Source organism: Eptatretus burgeri, chromosome 2 (assembly GCF_056783735.1).
Source record: "Eptatretus burgeri isolate ZD-2024b chromosome 2, Ebu_testis_v1, whole genome shotgun sequence".
NCBI classification, from domain to species: Eukaryota; Metazoa; Chordata; class Myxini; order Myxiniformes; family Myxinidae; genus Eptatretus; species Eptatretus burgeri.
In genome coordinates, this window is record NC_140962.1 from 71,923,929 (window position 1) to 71,944,119 (window position 20,191).

At 49.2% G+C, this 20,191-nt stretch overlaps 3 protein-coding genes and 2 pseudogenes across 16 annotated transcripts in view; all 5 read left to right on the forward strand.

Moving 5' to 3' along the window:
* Nucleotides 1–1,530, forward strand: part of LOC147032294 (uncharacterized) — a 3,811-nt pseudogene extending 2,281 nt beyond the window's left edge.
* The window catches only part of LOC147032292 (leukemia inhibitory factor receptor-like), a 121,555-nt gene that overhangs the window by 94,494 nt on the left and 6,870 nt on the right, over nt 1–20,191 (forward strand). The window lies entirely within an intron of this gene.
* LOC147032295 (uncharacterized) lies at nt 5,098–5,953 on the forward strand (annotated as a pseudogene).
* LOC147032296 (uncharacterized) lies at nt 6,788–8,141 on the forward strand (the record flags this gene model as incomplete). Its single annotated transcript, XM_085863423.1, has 1 exon — nt 6,788–8,141. A coding segment is annotated over one exon (1,041 nt), but the record flags the coding sequence as incomplete, so codon positions are not given.
* Nucleotides 16,656–17,807, forward strand: LOC147032297 (uncharacterized; the record flags this gene model as incomplete). Its single annotated transcript, XM_085864843.1, has 1 exon — nt 16,656–17,807. A coding segment is annotated over one exon (1,152 nt), but the record flags the coding sequence as incomplete, so codon positions are not given.

Genomic DNA, 20,191 nt, shown 5'->3' on the forward strand with positions numbered 1-20,191 from the left:
ACACACACACACACATTCACTCACTCACACACACATTCTCTCACTCACACACACATTCTCTCACTCACACACACATTCTCTCACTCACACACACATTCTCTCACTCACACACACATTCTCTCACTCACACACACATTCTCTCACTCTCACTCTCATACTCACTCATTCACTGTCTCACAATCACTCACTCAGACACTCACATTCTCTCACACCACACCCTCACTCTCACTCACACCCTCACATTCTCTCTCTCACACACACTTAAACTCACACTCTCCCTCTCTCTCACACACTCACTCACTCACTCACACACACTCTCACTCTCCCTCTCTCTCACACACACTCTCTCACTCACTCACACTCTCACTCACTCACACTCTCACTCTCACACTTACTCAATATCACACACACTCTCACTCTCTCACATACTCACCCACTCTCACACTCTCACACTCACTCTCTCTCACTCTCACATTCTCTCACTCACTCTCACTCTCACATCCTCACCCTCACTCTCACTCACACTCTCTCTCTCACACTCTCACTCACACTCAATCTCATTCTCACTCACATTCACACACACTCTCACACATTCTCTCACACTCACACCCTCCCACTCCCTCTCACATTCTCCCACTCTCACACTCTCACTCACTCACTCTCAATCACTCTCTCACTCACATTCACTTACCCTCACATTCAAGCACACTCACTCACTCACACTCGCTCTCACTGTCACTCACACTCTATCACTCACACTCACACATTCTCTCACACCTCACTCACTCACACCCTCACACTCTCACACTCACTCTCACTCACTCACCCACTCTCTCACATTCACTCACTCTCACACTCTCACATTCACTCACATTCACTCACCCTCACTCTCTCACATTCACATTCTCGCACACTCACTCACACTCGCTCTCACTATCACTCACACACTCACACACTCACACCACACACTCATTCACACTCACTCTCACATTCTCTCTCCCACACTCTCACACACACACTTAAACTCACACTCTCCCTCTCTCTCACACACTCACTCACTCACTCACACACACTCTCACTCTCCCTCTCTCTCACACACACTCAGACTCACTCACACACTCTCACTCACTCACACTCTCACTCTCACACTCAGTCACACGCACTCAATCTCACTCACACTATCACACACACTCTCACTGACTCTCACACTCACATTCTCTCTCACCCTCTCACTCACACTCTCACTCACACTCTCACTCTCTCACAAACTCACCCACTCTCACACTCTCACACTCACCCACTCTCACACTCTCACACTCACTCTCTCTCACCCTCACATTCTCTCACTCACTCTCACTCTCACACCCTCACCCTCACTCTCACTCACACTCTCTCTCTCTCACACTCAATCTCATTCTCACACTCTCTCTCTCTCACACTCAATCTCATTCTCACACTCACTCTCTCACTCACTCTTCTCTCACTCACTCTCACTCTCACTCACACTCACTCACTTACTCTCGCTCTCACTCACACACTCACACTCTCACACTCACATTCAAACACACTCTCACACATTCTCTCACACTCACACCCTCACACTCTCTCTCACATTCTCTCACTCTCACACTCTCACTCACTCACACTCACACACTCACATTCACTCACCCTCACTCTCTCACATTCACATTCTCACACACTCACTCACTCACACTCGCTCTCACTCTCACTCACACTCTCTATCACTCACACACTCACACATTCTCTCACACCTCACTCACTCACACCCTCACACTCTCATACTCACTCACACTCACTCACACACACACAAACTCACACTCACCCTCTCTCTCACTCACTCACACACTCTCACTCTCCCCTCTCTCACACACACTCAGACTCACTCACACACTCTCACTCATTCACACTCACTCACACTCTCACACTCACTCACTCTCACTCTCTCACACACACTCACTCACACTCTCGCTCACACTCTCACTCTCTCACATACACACCCACTCTCACACTCACTCTCACTCTCTCTCACCCTCACTCTCACTCACACTCTCGCTCTTACACTCACTGACTCACTCTCACACTCTCACACACTCTCACACTCACTGTCACACCCACTCTCACTCTCACTCTCACATTCTCTCTCTCTCACTCTCACTCACACTCAGACTCACTCTCTCACATTCTCTCACTCTCACACTCTCACTCACTCACTCACACTCACTCACTCTCTCACATTCACTCACCCTCACTCTCTCACATTCACATTCTCACACACTCACTCACCACACTCGCTCTCACTCTCACTCACACTCTCTATCACTCACACTCTCACACATTCTCTCACACCTCACTCACTCACACGCTCGCACTCTCACACTCACTCACACTCACTCACACTCACTCACACACTCACTTAAACTCACACTCACCCTCTCTCTCACTCACTCACCCACTCTCACTCTCCCCTCTCTCACACACACTCAGACTCACTCACACACTCTCACTCATTCACACTCACACACACTCTCACTGACTCTTCTCACTCTCACTCACTCTCACTCACTCTCACTCACTCTCACTCTCTCACTCTCACTCACTCGCTTGTACACACACTCACTCACACCTCGCTCACACTCTCACTCTCACATACACACCCACTCTCACACTCACTCTCTCTCACTCACTCTCACTCTCTCTCTCACTCACTCTCACTCTCTCTCACCCTCACTCTCACTCACACTCTCGCTCTCACACACACTCTCGCTCTCACACTCACTGACTCACTCTCACACTCTCACACTCACTCTCACACACTCTCACTCACTCTCTCTCTCACTCACACTCACACTCACACTCTCTCCCTCGCTCTCTCGCACTCTCACACACACTCAGACTCACTCTCTCACACTCTCACTCACTCTCACACACTCACTCTCAATCACTCTCTCTCACTCACATTCACTCTCTCTCACTCACATTCACTCTCTCTCACATTCACACTCACTCTCTCACACTCACACACGAACACTCTCACACACACACACTCACTCTCACACTATCGCACTCACATTCTATCACTCTCACACTCTCACTGTCACACCCACTCTCACTCTCTCACTCACTCTCATTCTCTCACTCTCACTCTCACACTCACATTCTCTCACTCTCACACTCACTCACTGTCACACCCACTCTCACTCTCTCACTCTCTCACACTCACACTTTCACTCACTCACTCACACTCTCATACTCACTCATTCACTCTCTCACTCTCACTCAATCACTCACTCACACACTCACATTCTCTCACTCTCACACTCACATTCTCTCACTCTCACACTCTCACTGTCACACCCACTCTCACTCTCTCACTCACACACTCACTCACTCTCCCTCCCTCACACCTCACTCACATTCTCTCACACTCACTCACTCACACTCTCTCACTCTCTCTCTCTCACTCACTCTCACTCACTGTCACACCCACTCTCACATTCTCTCACTCACTCACATTCACTCTCACATTCACTCACTCTCTCACACACTCAGACTCACACACACTCACACTCACTCTCACCCTCTCACTTTCACTCACTCTCTCACATTCTCTCACTCTCACTCTCTCACACTCACTCTCACTCACTCTCTCACACTCTCACTGTCACACCCACTCTCACTCTCTCACTCACTCTCATTCTCTCACTCTCACTCTCACACTCACATTCTCTCACTCTCACACTCACTCACTGTCACACCCACTCTCACTCTCTCACTCTCTCACACTCACACTTTCACTCACTCACTCACACTCTCATACTCACTCATTCACTCTCTCACTCTCACACAATCACTCACTCACACACTCACATTCTCTCACTCTCACACTCACATTCTCTCACTCTCACACTCTCACTGTCACACCCACTCTCACTCTCTCACTCACACACTCACTCACTCTCCCTCCCTCACACTCTCACTCACATTCTCTCACACTCACTCACTCACACTCTCTCACTCTCTCTCTCTCTCACTCACTCTCACTCACTGTCACACCCACTCTCACATTCTCTCACTCACTCACATTCACTCTCACATTCACTCACTCTCTCACACACTCAGACTCACACACACTCACACTCACTCTCACCCTCTCACTTTCACTCACTCTCTCACATTCTCTCACTTTCACTCTCTCACACTCACTCTCACTCACTCTCTCACACTCTCACTGTCACACCCACTCTCACTCTCTCACTCACTCTCATTCTCTCACTCTCACTCTCACACTCACATTCTCTCACTCTCACACTCACTCACTCACTCACCCACACTCTCTCTCACACTCACTCTCACTCTCTCACACACTCTCTCTCACTGTCACACCCACTCTCACTCTCTCACTCTTTCCACTCACACACTCTCATACTCACTCTCACACAATCACACACTCACTCACACTCTCACTCTCCCTCTCCCTCACACACTCACTCAGACTCACTCTCTCTCACACTCTCACTCTCTCTCACACTCTCACTCTCTCTCACACTCTCACTCTCTCTCACTCTCTCTCACACTCACTCACACTCTCACTCTCCCTCTCCCTCTCCCTCACACACTCACTCAGACTCACTCTCTCTCACCCTCACTCACTCTCTCTCACACTCTCACTCTCTCTCTCACACTCACTCACTCTCTCACACTCACTCACTCTCACACTCTCTCTCTCTCTCACACCCACTCTCACATTCACTCACTCTCACATTCTCCCTCTCACACACTCACTCTCTCTCTCTCTCTCTCTCTCTCTCTCACTCTCTCACCTTCTCTCTCACTCACACACTCTCTCTCCCTCTCTCACTCTGACAATCTCACACTCACTCACTCAAACTCTCACTCACACACACACTCACTCTCTCTCTCACACACACACACACACACACACACACTCTCTCACTCTGACAATCTCACACTCACTCACTCAAACACTCTCTCTCTCTCTCTCTCTCTCTCTCTCTCTCTCTCTCTCTCTCTCTCTCTCTCTCTCTCTCTCTCTCTCTCTCTCTCTCACACACACACACACACACACACACACACACACACACACACACACACACACACACACTCACACACACACACACACACACACACACACACACACACACACACACACACACACACACACTCACACACACACACACACACACACATACACACACACACACACACATTCACACACACATTCACACACACACATTCACACACACACACACACACACACACACACACATTCTCACACACACACACACACATTCTCACACACACACACACACACACACATTCACACACACACACATTCACACACACACACACACACATTCACTCACACACACACACACACATTAACTCACACACACACACACACATTCTCTCACTCACACACACATTCTCTCACTCACACACACATTCTCTCACTCTCACTCTCATACTCACTCACTCACTCTCTCTCTCTCACACTCTCATACTCACTCATTCACTGTCTCACAATCACTCACTCAGACACTCACATTCTCTCACACCACACCCTCACTCTCACTCACACCCTCACATTCTCTCTCTCACACACACTTAAACTCACACTCTCCCTCTCTCTCACACACTCACTCACTCACTCACACACACTCTCACTCTCCCTCTCTCTCACACACACTCTCTCACTCACTCACACTCTCACTCACTCACACTCTCACTCTCACACTTACTCAATATCACACACACTCTCACTCTCTCACATACTCACCCACTCTCACACTCTCACACTCACTCTCTCTCACTCTCACATTCTCTCACTCACTCTCACTCTCACATCCTCACCCTCACTCTCACTCACACTCTCTCTCTCTCACACTCTCACTCACACTCAATCTCATTCTCACTCACATTCACACACACTCTCACACATTCTCTCACACTCACACCCTCACACTCTCTCTCACATTCTCTCACTCTCACACTCTCACTCACTCACTCTCAATCACTCTCTCACTCACATTCACTTACCCTCACATTCAAGCACACTCACTCACTCACACTCGCTCTCACTGTCACTCACACTCTCTATCACTCACACTCACACATTCTCTCACACCTCACTCACTCACACCCTCACACTCTCACACTCACTCTCACTCACTCACCCACTCTCTCACATTCACTCACTCTCACACTCTCACATTCACTCACATTCACTCACCCTCACTCTCTCACATTCACATTCTCGCACACTCACTCACACTCGCTCTCACTATCACTCACACACTCACACACTCACACCACACACTCATTCACACTCACTCTCACATTCTCTCTCCCACACTCTCACACACACACTTAAACTCACACTCTCCCTCTCTCTCACACACTCACTCACTCACTCACACACTCTCACTCTCACTCTCTCTCTCTCACACTCAGACTCACTCACACACTCTCACTCACTCACACTCTCACTCTCACACTCAGTCACACGCACTCAATCTCACTCACACTATCACACACACTCTCACTGACTCTCACACTCACATTCTCTCTCACCCTCTCACTCACACTCTCACTCACACTCTCACTCTCTCACAAACTCACCCACTCTCACACTCTCACACTCACCCACTCTCACACTCTCACACTCACTCTCTCTCTCACCCTCACATTCTCTCACTCACTCTCACTCTCACACCCTCACCCTCACTCTCACTCACACTCTCTCTCTCTCACACTCAATCTCATTCTCACACTCTCTCTCTCTCACACTCAATCTCATTCTCACACTCACTCTCTCACTCACTCTCTCTCACTCACTCTCACTCTCACTCACACTCACTCACTTACTCTCGCTCTCACTCACACACTCACACTCTCACACTCACATTCAAACACACTCTCACACATTCTCTCACACTCACACCCTCACACTCTCTCTCACATTCTCTCACTCTCACACTCTCACTCACTCACACTCACACACTCACATTCACTCACCCTCACTCTCTCACATTCACATTCTCACACACTCACTCACTCACACTCGCTCTCACTCTCACTCACACTCTCTATCACTCACACACTCACACATTCTCTCACACCTCACTCACTCACACCCTCACACTCTCATACTCACTCACACTCACTCACACACACACAAACTCACACTCACCCTCTCTCTCACTCACTCACACACTCTCACTCTCCCCCTCTCTCACACACACTCAGACTCACTCACACACTCTCACTCATTCACACTCACTCACACTCTCACACTCACTCACTCTCACTCTCTCACACACACTCACTCACACTCTCGCTCACACTCTCACTCTCTCACATACACACCCACTCTCACACTCACTCTCACTCTCTCTCACCCTCACTCTCACTCACACTCTCGCTCTCACACTCACTGACTCACTCTCACACTCTCACACACTCTCACACTCACTGTCACACCCACTCTCACTCTCACTCTCACATTCTCTCTCTCTCACTCTCACTCACACTCAGACTCACTCTCTCACATTCTCTCACTCTCACACTCTCACTCACTCACTCACACTCACTCACTCTCTCACATTCACTCACCCTCACTCTCTCACATTCACATTCTCACACACTCACTCACTCACACTCGCTCTCACTCTCACTCACACTCTCTATCACTCACACTCTCACACATTCTCTCACACCTCACTCACTCACACCCTCGCACTCTCACACTCACTCACACTCACTCACACTCACTCACACACTCACTTAAACTCACACTCACCCTCTCTCTCACTCACTCACCCACTCTCACTCTCCCCCTCTCTCACACACACTCAGACTCACTCACACACTCTCACTCATTCACACTCACACACACTCTCACTGACTCTCTCACTCTCACTCTCTCACTCTCTCACTCTCACTCTCTCACTCTCACTCACTCGCTTGTACACACACTCACTCACACTCTCGCTCACACTCTCACTCTCACATACACACCCACTCTCACACTCACTCTCTCTCACTCACTCTCACTCTCTCTCTCACTCACTCTCACTCTCTCTCACCCTCACTCTCACTCACACTCTCGCTCTCACACACTCTCGCTCTCACACTCACTGACTCACTCTCACACTCTCACACTCACTCTCACTCACTCTCACACTCACTCTCACTCTCACTCACTCTCACACACTCTCACTCTCACATTCTCTCTCTCGCACTCTCACACACACTCAGACTCACTCTCTCACACTCTCACTCACTCTCACACACTCACTCTCAATCACTCTCTCTCTCACTCACATTCACTCTCTCTCACTCACATTCACTCTCTCTCACATTCACACTCACTCTCTCACACTCACACACGAACACTCTCACACACACACACTCACTCTCACACTATCGCACTCACATTCTATCACTCTCACACTCTCACTGTCACACCCACTCTCACTCTCTCACTCACTCTCATTCTCTCACTCTCACTCTCACACTCACATTCTCTCACTCTCACACTCACTCACTGTCACACCCACTCTCACTCTCTCACTCTCTCACACTCACACTTTCACTCACTCACTCACACTCTCATACTCACTCATTCACTCTCTCACTCTCACTCAATCACTCACTCACACACTCACATTCTCTCACTCTCACACTCACATTCTCTCACTCTCACACTCTCACTGTCACACCCACTCTCACTCTCTCACTCACACACTCACTCACTCTCCCTCCCTCACACTCTCACTCACATTCTCTCACACTCACTCACTCACACTCTCTCACTCTCTCTCTCTCACTCACTCTCACTCACTGTCACACCCACTCTCACATTCTCTCACTCACTCACATTCACTCTCACATTCACTCACTCTCTCACACACTCAGACTCACACACACTCACACTCACTCTCACCCTCTCACTTTCACTCACTCTCTCACATTCTCTCACTCTCACTCTCTCACACTCACTCTCACTCACTCTCTCACACTCTCACTGTCACACCCACTCTCACTCTCTCACTCACTCTCATTCTCTCACTCTCACTCTCACACTCACATTCTCTCACTCTCACACTCACTCACTGTCACACCCACTCTCACTCTCTCACTCTCTCACACTCACACTTTCACTCACTCACTCACACTCTCATACTCACTCATTCACTCTCTCACTCTCACACAATCACTCACCACACACTCACATTCTCTCACTCTCACACTCACATTCTCTCACTCTCACACTCTCACTGTCACACCCACTCTCACTCTCTCACTCACACACTCACTCACTCTCCCTCCCTCACACTCTCACTCACATTCTCTCACACTCACTCACTCACACTCTCTCACTCTCTCTCTCACTCACTCTCACTCACTGTCACACCCACTCTCACATTCTCTCACTCACTCACATTCACTCTCACATTCACTCACTCTCTCACACACTCAGACTCACACACACTCACACTCACTCTCACCCTCTCACTTTCACTCACTCTCTCACATTCTCTCACTCTCACTCTCTCACACTCACTCTCACTCACTCTCTCACACTCTCACTGTCACACCCACTCTCACTCTCTCACTCACTCTCATTCTCTCACTCTCACTCTCACACTCACATTCTCTCACTCTCACACTCACTCACTCACTCACCCACACTCTCTCTCACACTCACTCTCACTCTCTCACACACTCTCTCTCTCACTGTCACACCCACTCTCACTCTCTCACTCTTTCCACTCACACACTCTCATACTCACTCTCACACAATCACACACTCACTCACACTCTCACTCTCCCTCTCCCTCACACACTCACTCAGACTCACTCTCTCTCACACTCTCACTCTCTCTCACACTCTCACTCTCTCTCACACTCTCACTCTCTCTCACTCTCTCTCACACTCACTCACACTCTCACTCTCCCTCTCCCTCTCCCTCACACACTCACTCAGACTCACTCTCTCTCACCCTCACTCACTCTCTCTCACACTCTCACTCTCTCTCACACTCACTCACTCTCTCACACTCACTCACTCTCACACTCTCTCTCTCTCTCTCACACCCACTCTCACATTCACTCACTCTCACATTCTCCCTCTCACACACTCACTCTCTCTCTCTCTCTCTCTCTCTCTCTCTCTCTCTCTCTCTCTCTCACTCTCTCACATTCACTCTCACTCACACATTCACTCTCACTCTCTCACTCTGACAATCTCACACTCACTCACTCAAACTCTCACTCACACACACACTCACTCTCTCTCTCACACACACACACACACACACACACACACTCTCTCACTCTGACAATCTCACACTCACTCACTCAAACACTCTCTCTCTCTCTCTCTCTCTCTCTCTCTCTCTCTCTCTCTCTCTCTCTCTCTCTCTCTCTCTCTCTCTCTCTCTCTCTCTCTCTCTCTCTCTCTCTCTCTCTCTCTCTCTCTCTCTCTCTCTCACACACACACACACACACACACACACACACACACACACACACACACACACACACACACACACACACACACACACACACACACACACACACACACACACATTCTCACACACACACACACACACACACACATTCTCACACACACACACACACACACACACATTCTCACACACACACACACACACACACACACACATTCTCACACACACACACACACATTCTCACACACACACACACACACACTCTCACACACACACACACACATTCTCACACACACGCACACACACATTCTCACACACTCACACACACATTCTCACTCACTCACACACACATTCTCTCACTCTCACTCTCATACTCACTCACTCACTCTCTCTCTCTCACACTCTCATACTCACTCATTCACTGTCTCACAATCACTCACTCAGACACTCACATTCTCTCACACCACACCCTCACTCTCACTCACACCCTCACATTCTCTCTCTCACACACACTTAAACTCACACTCTCCCTCTCTCTCACACACTCACTCACTCACTCACACACACTCTCACTCTCCCTCTCTCTCACACACACTCTCTCACTCACTCACACTCTCACTCACTCACACTCTCACTCTCACACTTACTCAATATCACACACACTCTCACTCTCTCACATACTCACCCACTCTCACACTCTCACACTCACTCTCTCTCACTCTCACATTCTCTCACTCACTCTCACTCTCACATCCTCACCCTCACTCTCACTCACACTCTCTCTCTCTCACACTCTCACTCACACTCAATCTCATTCTCACTCACATTCACACACACTCTCACACATTCTCTCACACTCACACCCTCACACTCTCTCTCACATTCTCTCACTCTCACACTCTCACTCACTCACTCTCAATCACTCTCTCACTCACATTCACTTACCCTCACATTCAAGCACACTCACTCACTCACACTCGCTCTCACTGTCACTCACACTCTCTATCACTCACACTCACACATTCTCTCACACCTCACTCACTCACACCCTCACACTCTCACACTCACTCTCACTCACTCACCCACTCTCTCACATTCACTCACTCTCACACTCTCACATTCACTCACATTCACTCACCCTCACTCTCTCACATTCACATTCTCGCACACTCACTCACACTCGCTCTCACTATCACTCACACACTCACACACTCACACCACACACTCATTCACACTCACTCTCACATTCTCTCTCCCACACTCTCACACACACACTTAAACTCACACTCTCCCTCTCTCTCACACACTCACTCACTCACTCACACACACTCTCACTCTCCCTCTCTCTCACACACACTCAGACTCACTCACACACTCTCACTCACTCACACTCTCACTCTCACACTCAGTCACACGCACTCAATCTCACTCACACTATCACACACACTCTCACTGACTCTCACACTCACATTCTCTCTCACCCTCTCACTCACACTCTCACTCACACTCTCACTCTCTCACAAACTCACCCACTCTCACACTCTCACACTCACCCACTCTCACACTCTCACACTCACTCTCTCTCTCACCCTCACATTCTCTCACTCACTCTCACTCTCACACCCTCACCCTCACTCTCACTCACACTCTCTCTCTCACACTCAATCTCATTCTCACACTCTCTCTCTCTCACACTCAATCTCATTCTCACACTCACTCTCTCACTCACTCTCTCTCACTCACTCTCACTCTCACTCACACTCACTCACTTACTCTCGCTCTCACTCACACACTCACACTCTCACACTCACATTCAAACACACTCTCACACATTCTCTCACACTCACACCCTCACACTCTCTCTCACATTCTCTCACTCTCACACTCTCACTCACTCACACTCACACACTCACATTCACTCACCCTCACTCTCTCACATTCACATTCTCACACACTCACCACTCACACTCGCTCTCACTCTCACTCACACTCTCTATCACTCACACACTCACACATTCTCTCACACCTCACTCACTCACACCCTCACACTCTCATACTCACTCACACTCACTCACACACACACAAACTCACACTCACCCTCTCTCTCACTCACTCACACTCTCACTCTCCCTCTCTCACACACACTCAGACTCACTCACACACTCTCACTCATTCACACTCACTCACACTCTCACACTCACTCACTCTCACTCTCTCACACACACTCACTCACACTCTCGCTCACACTCTCACTCTCTCACATACACACCCACTCTCACACTCACTCTCACTCTCTCTCACCCTCACTCTCACTCACACTCTCGCTCTCACACTCACTGACTCACTCTCACACTCTCACACACTCTCACACTCACTGTCACACCCACTCTCACTCTCACTCTCACATTCTCTCTCTCTCACTCTCACTCACACTCAGACTCACTCTCTCACATTCTCTCACTCTCACACTCTCACTCACTCACTCACACTCACTCACTCTCTCACATTCACTCACCCTCACTCTCTCACATTCACATTCTCACACACTCACTCACTCACACTCGCTCTCACTCTCACTCACACTCTCTATCACTCACACTCTCACACATTCTCTCACACCTCACTCACTCACACCCTCGCACTCTCACACTCACTCACACTCACTCACACTCACTCACACACTCACTTAAACTCACACTCACCCTCTCTCTCACTCACTCACCCACTCTCACTCTCCCCCTCTCTCACACACACTCAGACTCACTCACACACTCTCACTCATTCACACTCACACACACTCTCACTGACTCTCTCACTCTCACTCTCACTCTCTCACTCTCTCACTCTCACTCTCTCACTCTCACTCACTCGCTTGTACACACACTCACTCACACTCTCGCTCACACTCTCACTCTCACATACACACCCACTCTCACACTCACTCTCTCTCACTCACTCTCACTCTCTCTCTCACTCACTCTCACTCTCTCTCACCCTCACTCTCACTCACACTCTCGCTCTCACACACACTCTCGCTCTCACACTCACTGACTCACTCTCACACTCTCACACTCACTCTCACTCACTCTCACACTCACTCTCACTCTCACTCACTCTCACACACTCTCACTCTCACATTCTCTCTCTCGCACTCTCACACACACTCAGACTCACTCTCTCACACTCTCACTCACTCTCACACACTCACTCTCAATCACTCTCTCTCTCACTCACATTCACTCTCTCTCACTCACATTCACTCTCTCTCACATTCACACTCACTCTCTCACACTCACACACGAACACTCTCACACACACACACTCACTCTCACACTATCGCACTCACATTCTATCACTCTCACACTCTCACTGTCACACCCACTCTCACTCTCTCACTCACTCTCATTCTCTCACTCTCACTCTCACACTCACATTCTCTCACTCTCACACTCACTCACTGTCACACCCACTCTCACTCTCTCACTCTCTCACACTCACACTTTCACTCACTCACTCACACTCTCATACTCACTCATTCACTCTCTCACTCTCACTCAATCACTCACTCACACACTCACATTCTCTCACTCTCACACTCACATTCTCTCACTCTCACACTCTCACTGTCACACCCACTCTCACTCTCTCACTCACACACTCACTCACTCTCCCTCCCTCACACTCTCACTCACATTCTCTCACACTCACTCACTCACACTCTCTCACTCTCTCTCTCACTCACTCTCACTCACTCTCACACCCACTCTCACATTCTCTCACTCACTCACATTCACTCTCACATTCACTCACTCTCTCACACACTCAGACTCACACACACTCACACTCACTCTCACCCTCTCACTTTCACTCACTCTCTCACATTCTCTCACTCTCACTCTCTCACACTCACTCTCACTCACTCTCTCACACTCTCACTGTCACACCCACTCTCACTCTCTCACTCACTCTCATTCTCTCACTCTCACTCTCACACTCACATTCTCTCACTCTCACACTCACTCACTGTCACACCCACTCTCACTCTCTCACTCTCTCACACTCACACTTTCACTCACTCACTCACACTCTCATACTCACTCATTCACTCTCTCACTCTCACACAATCACTCACTCACACACTCACATTCTCTCACTCTCACACTCACATTCTCTCACTCTCACACTCTCACTGTCACACCCACTCTCACTCTCTCACTCACACACTCACTCACTCTCCCTCCCTCACACTCTCACTCACATTCTCTCACACTCACTCACTCACACTCTCTCACTCTCTCTCTCTCTCACTCACTCTCACTCACTGTCACACCCACTCTCACATTCTCTCACTCACTCACATTCACTCTCACATTCACTCACTCTCTCACACACTCAGACTCACACACACTCACACTCACTCTCACCCTCTCACTTTCACTCACTCTCTCACATTCTCTCACTCTCACTCTCTCACACTCACTCTCACTCACTCTCTCACACTCTCACTGTCACACCCACTCTCACTCTCTCACTCACTCTCATTCTCTCACTCTCACTCTCACACTCACATTCTCTCACTCTCACACTCACTCACTCACTCACCCACACTCTCTCTCACACTCACTCTCACTCTCTCACACACTCTCTCTCTCACTGTCACACCCACTCTCACTCTCTCACTCTTTCCACTCACACACTCTCATACTCACTCTCACACAATCACACACTCACTCACACTCTCACTCTCCCTCTCCCTCACACACTCACTCAGACTCACTCTCTCTCACACTCTCACTCTCTCTCACACTCTCACTCTCTCTCACACTCTCACTCTCTCTCACTCTCTCTCACACTCACTCACACTCTCACTCTCCCTCTCCCTCTCCCTCACACACTCACTCAGACTCACTCTCTCTCACCCTCACTCACTCTCTCACACTCTCACTCTCTCTCACACTCACTCACTCTCTCACACTCACTCACTCTCACACTCTCTCTCTCTCTCTCTCACACCCACTCTCACATTCACTCACTCTCACATTCTCCCTCTCACACACTCACTCTCTCTCTCTCTCTCTCTCTCTCTCTCTCTCTCTCTCTCTCTCACTCTCTCACATTCACTCTCACTCACACATTCACTCTCACTCTCTCACTCTGACAATCTCACACTCACTCACTCAAACTCTCACTCACACACACACTCACTCTCTCTCTCACACACACACACACACACACACACACTCTCTCACTCTGACAATCTCACACTCACTCACTCAAACACTCTCTCTCTCTCTCTCTCTCTCTCTCTCTCTCTCTCTCTCACACACACACACACACACACACACACACACACACACACACACACACACACACACACACACACACACACACACACACATTCTCACACACACACACACACATTCTCACACACACACACACACATTCTCACACACACACACACACATTCTCACACACACACACACACATTCTCACACACACACACACACACATTCTCACACACACACACACACATTCTCACACACACACACACACATTCTCACACACACACACACACATTCTCACACACACACACACACATTCACTCACTCACACACACATTCTCTCACTCACACACACATTCTCTCACTCTCACTCTCATACTCACTCACTCACTCACTCTCTCTCTCTCACACTCTCATACTCACTCATTCACTGTCTCACAATCACTCACTCAGACACTCACATTCTCTCACACCACACCCTCACTCTCACTCACACCCTCACATTCTCTCTCTCACACACACTTAAACTCACACTCTCCCTCTCTCTCACACACTCACTCACTCACTCACACACACTCTCACTCTCCCTCTCTCTCACACACACTCTCTCACTCACTCACACTCTCACTCACTCACACTCTCACTCTCACACTTACTCAATATCACACACACTCTCACTCTCTCACATACTCACCCACTCTCACACTCTCACACTCACTCTCTCTCACTCTCACATTCTCTCACTCACTCTCACTCTCACATCCTCACCCTCACTCTCACTCACACTCTCTCTCACACTCTCACTCACACTCAATCTCATTCTCACTCACATTCACACACACTCTCACACATTCTCTCACACTCACACCCTCACACTCTCTCTCACATTCTCTCACTCTCACACTCTCACTCACTCACTCTCAATCACTCTCTCACTCACATTCACTTACCCTCACATTCAAGCACACTCACTCACTCACACTCGCTCTCACTGTCACTCACACTCTCTATCACTCACACTCACACATTCTCTCACACCTCACTCACTCACACCCTCACACTCTCACACTCACTCTCACTCACTCACCCACTCTCTCACATTCACTCACTCTCACACTCTCACATTCACTCACATTCACTCACCCTCACTCTCTCACATTCACATTCTCGCACACTCACTCACACTCGCTCTCACTATCACTCACACACTCACACACTCACACCACACACTCATTCACACTCACTCTCACATTCTCTCTCCCACACTCTCACACACACACTTAAACTCACACTCTCCCTCTCTCTCACACACTCACTCACTCACTCACACACACTCTCACTCTCCCTCTCTCTCACACACACTCAGACTCACTCACACACTCTCACTCACTCACACTCTCACTCTCACACTCAGTCACACGCACTCAATCTCACTCACACTATCACACACACTCTCACTGACTCTCACACTCACATTCTCTCTCACCCTCTCACTCACACTCTCACTCACACTCTCACTCTCTCACAAACTCACCCACTCTCACACTCTCACACTCACCCACTCTCACACTCTCACACTCACTCTCTCTCTCACCCTCACATTCTCTCACTCACTCTCACTCTCACACCCTCACCCTCACTCTCACTCACACTCTCTCTCACTCACTCTCACTCTCACTCACACTCACTCACTTACTCTCGCTCTCACTCACACACTCACACTCTCACACTCACATTCAAACACACTCTCACACATTCTCTCACACTCACACCCTCACACTCTCTCTCTCACATTCTCTCACTCTCACACTCTCACTCACTCACACTCACACACTCACATTCACTCACCCTCACTCTCTCACATTCACATTCTCGCACACTCACTCACTCACACTCGCTCTCACTCTCACTCACACTCTCTATCACTCACACACTCACACATTCTCTCACACCTCACTCACTCACACCCTCACACTCTCATACTCACTCACACTCACTCACACACACACAAACTCACACTCACCCTCTCTCTCACTCACTCACACTCTCACTCTCCCCTCTCTCACACACACTCAGACTCACTCACACACTCTCACTCATTCACACTCACTCACACTCTCACACTCACTCACTCTCACTCTCTCACACACACTCACTCACACTCTCGCTCACACTCTCACTCTCTCACATACACACCCACTCTCACACTCACTCTCACTCTCTCTCACCCTCACTCTCACTCACACTCTCGCTCTCACACTCACTGACTCACTCTCACACTCTCACACACTCTCACACTCACTGTCACACCCACTCTCACTCTCACTCACTCTCACTCTCACATTCTCTCTCTCTCACTCTCACTCACACTCAGACTCACTCTCTCACATTCTCTCACTCTCACACTCTCACTCACTCACTCACACTCACTCACTCTCTCACATTCACTCACCCTCACTCTCTCACATTCACATTCTCACACACTCACTCACTCACACTCGCTCTCACTCTCACTCACACTCTCTATCACTCACACACTCACACATTCTCTCACACCTCACTCACTCACACCCTCGCACTCACACTCACTCACACTCACTCACACTCACTCACACACTCACTTAAACTCACACTCACCCTCTCTCTCACTCACTCACCCACTCTCACTCTCCCCCTCTCTCACACACACTCAGACTCACTCACACACTCTCACTCATTCACACTCACACACACTCTCACTGACTCTCTCACTCTCACTCTCACTCTCTCACTCTCTCACTCTCACTCTCTCACTCTCACTCACTCGCTTGTACACACACTCACTCACACTCTCGCTCACACTCTCACTCTCACATACACACCCACTCTCACACTCACTCTCTCTCTCACTCACTCTCACTCTCTCTCACCCTCACTCTCACTCACACTCTCGCTCTCACACACACTCTCGCTCTCACACACACTCTCGCTCTCACACTCACTGACTCACTCTCACACTCTCACACTCACTCTCACTCACTCTCACACTCACTGTCACACCCACTCTCACTCTCACTCACTCTCACACACTCTCACTCTCACATTCTCTCTCTCGCACTCTCACACACACTCAGACTCACTCTCTCACACTCTCACTCACTCTCACACACTCACTCTCAATCACTCTCTCTCTCACTCACATTCACTCTCTCTCACTCACATTCACTCTCTCTCACATTCACACTCACTCTCTCACACTCACACACGAACACTCTCACACACACACACTCACTCTCACACTATCGCACTCACATTCTATCACTCTCACACTCTCACTGTCACACCCACTCTCACTCTCTCACTCACTCTCATTCTCTCACTCTCACTCTCACACTCACATTCTCTCACTCTCACACTCACTCACTGTCACACCCACTCTCACTCTCTCACTCTCTCACACTCACACTTTCACTCACTCACTCACACTCTCATACTCACTCATTCACTCTCTCACTCTCACACAATCACTCACTCACACACTCACATTCTCTCACACTCACATTCTCTCACTCTCACACTCTCACTGTCACACCCACTCTCACTCTCTCACTCACACACTCACTCACTCTCCCTCCCTCACACTCTCACTCACATTCTCTCACACTCACTCACTCACACTCTCTCACTCTCTCTCTCACTCACTCTCACTCACTGTCACACCCACTCTCACATTCTCTCACTCACTCACATTCACTCTCACATTCACTCACTCTCTCACACACTCAGACTCACACACACTCACACTCACTCTCACCCTCTCACTTTCACTCACTCTCTCACATTCTCTCACTCTCACTCTCACTCTCTCACACTCACTCTCACTCACTCTCTCACACTCTCACTGTCACACCCACTCTCACTCTCTCACTCACTCTCTCACTCTCACACAATCACACACTCACTCACTCACTCACACTCTCACTCTCTCACTCACTCACTCACACTCTCTCTCACATTCACTCACACTCGCACTCAATCTCACCCTCTCACTCACTCACTCACTCACACTCTCGCTCTCACACACACTCAGACTCACTCACACTCTCACACTCTCACTCTCACATTCTCTCTCTCTCTCTCACTCTCACACACACTCAGACTCACTCTCACATTCTAACTCACTCTCACACTCACTCTCTCACACTCTCTCTCTCTCACTCACTCTCACGCACTCACCCTCACTCTCTCACACTCGCTCTCACTCACATTCACACACACTCTCACACATTCTCTCACATTCTCACTCTCTCTCACATTCTCTCACTCTCACTCACTCTCACACTCACTCTCTCACTGTCACACTCACATTCTATCACTCTCACTGTCACACCCACTCTCTCACTCTCACTCACTCAC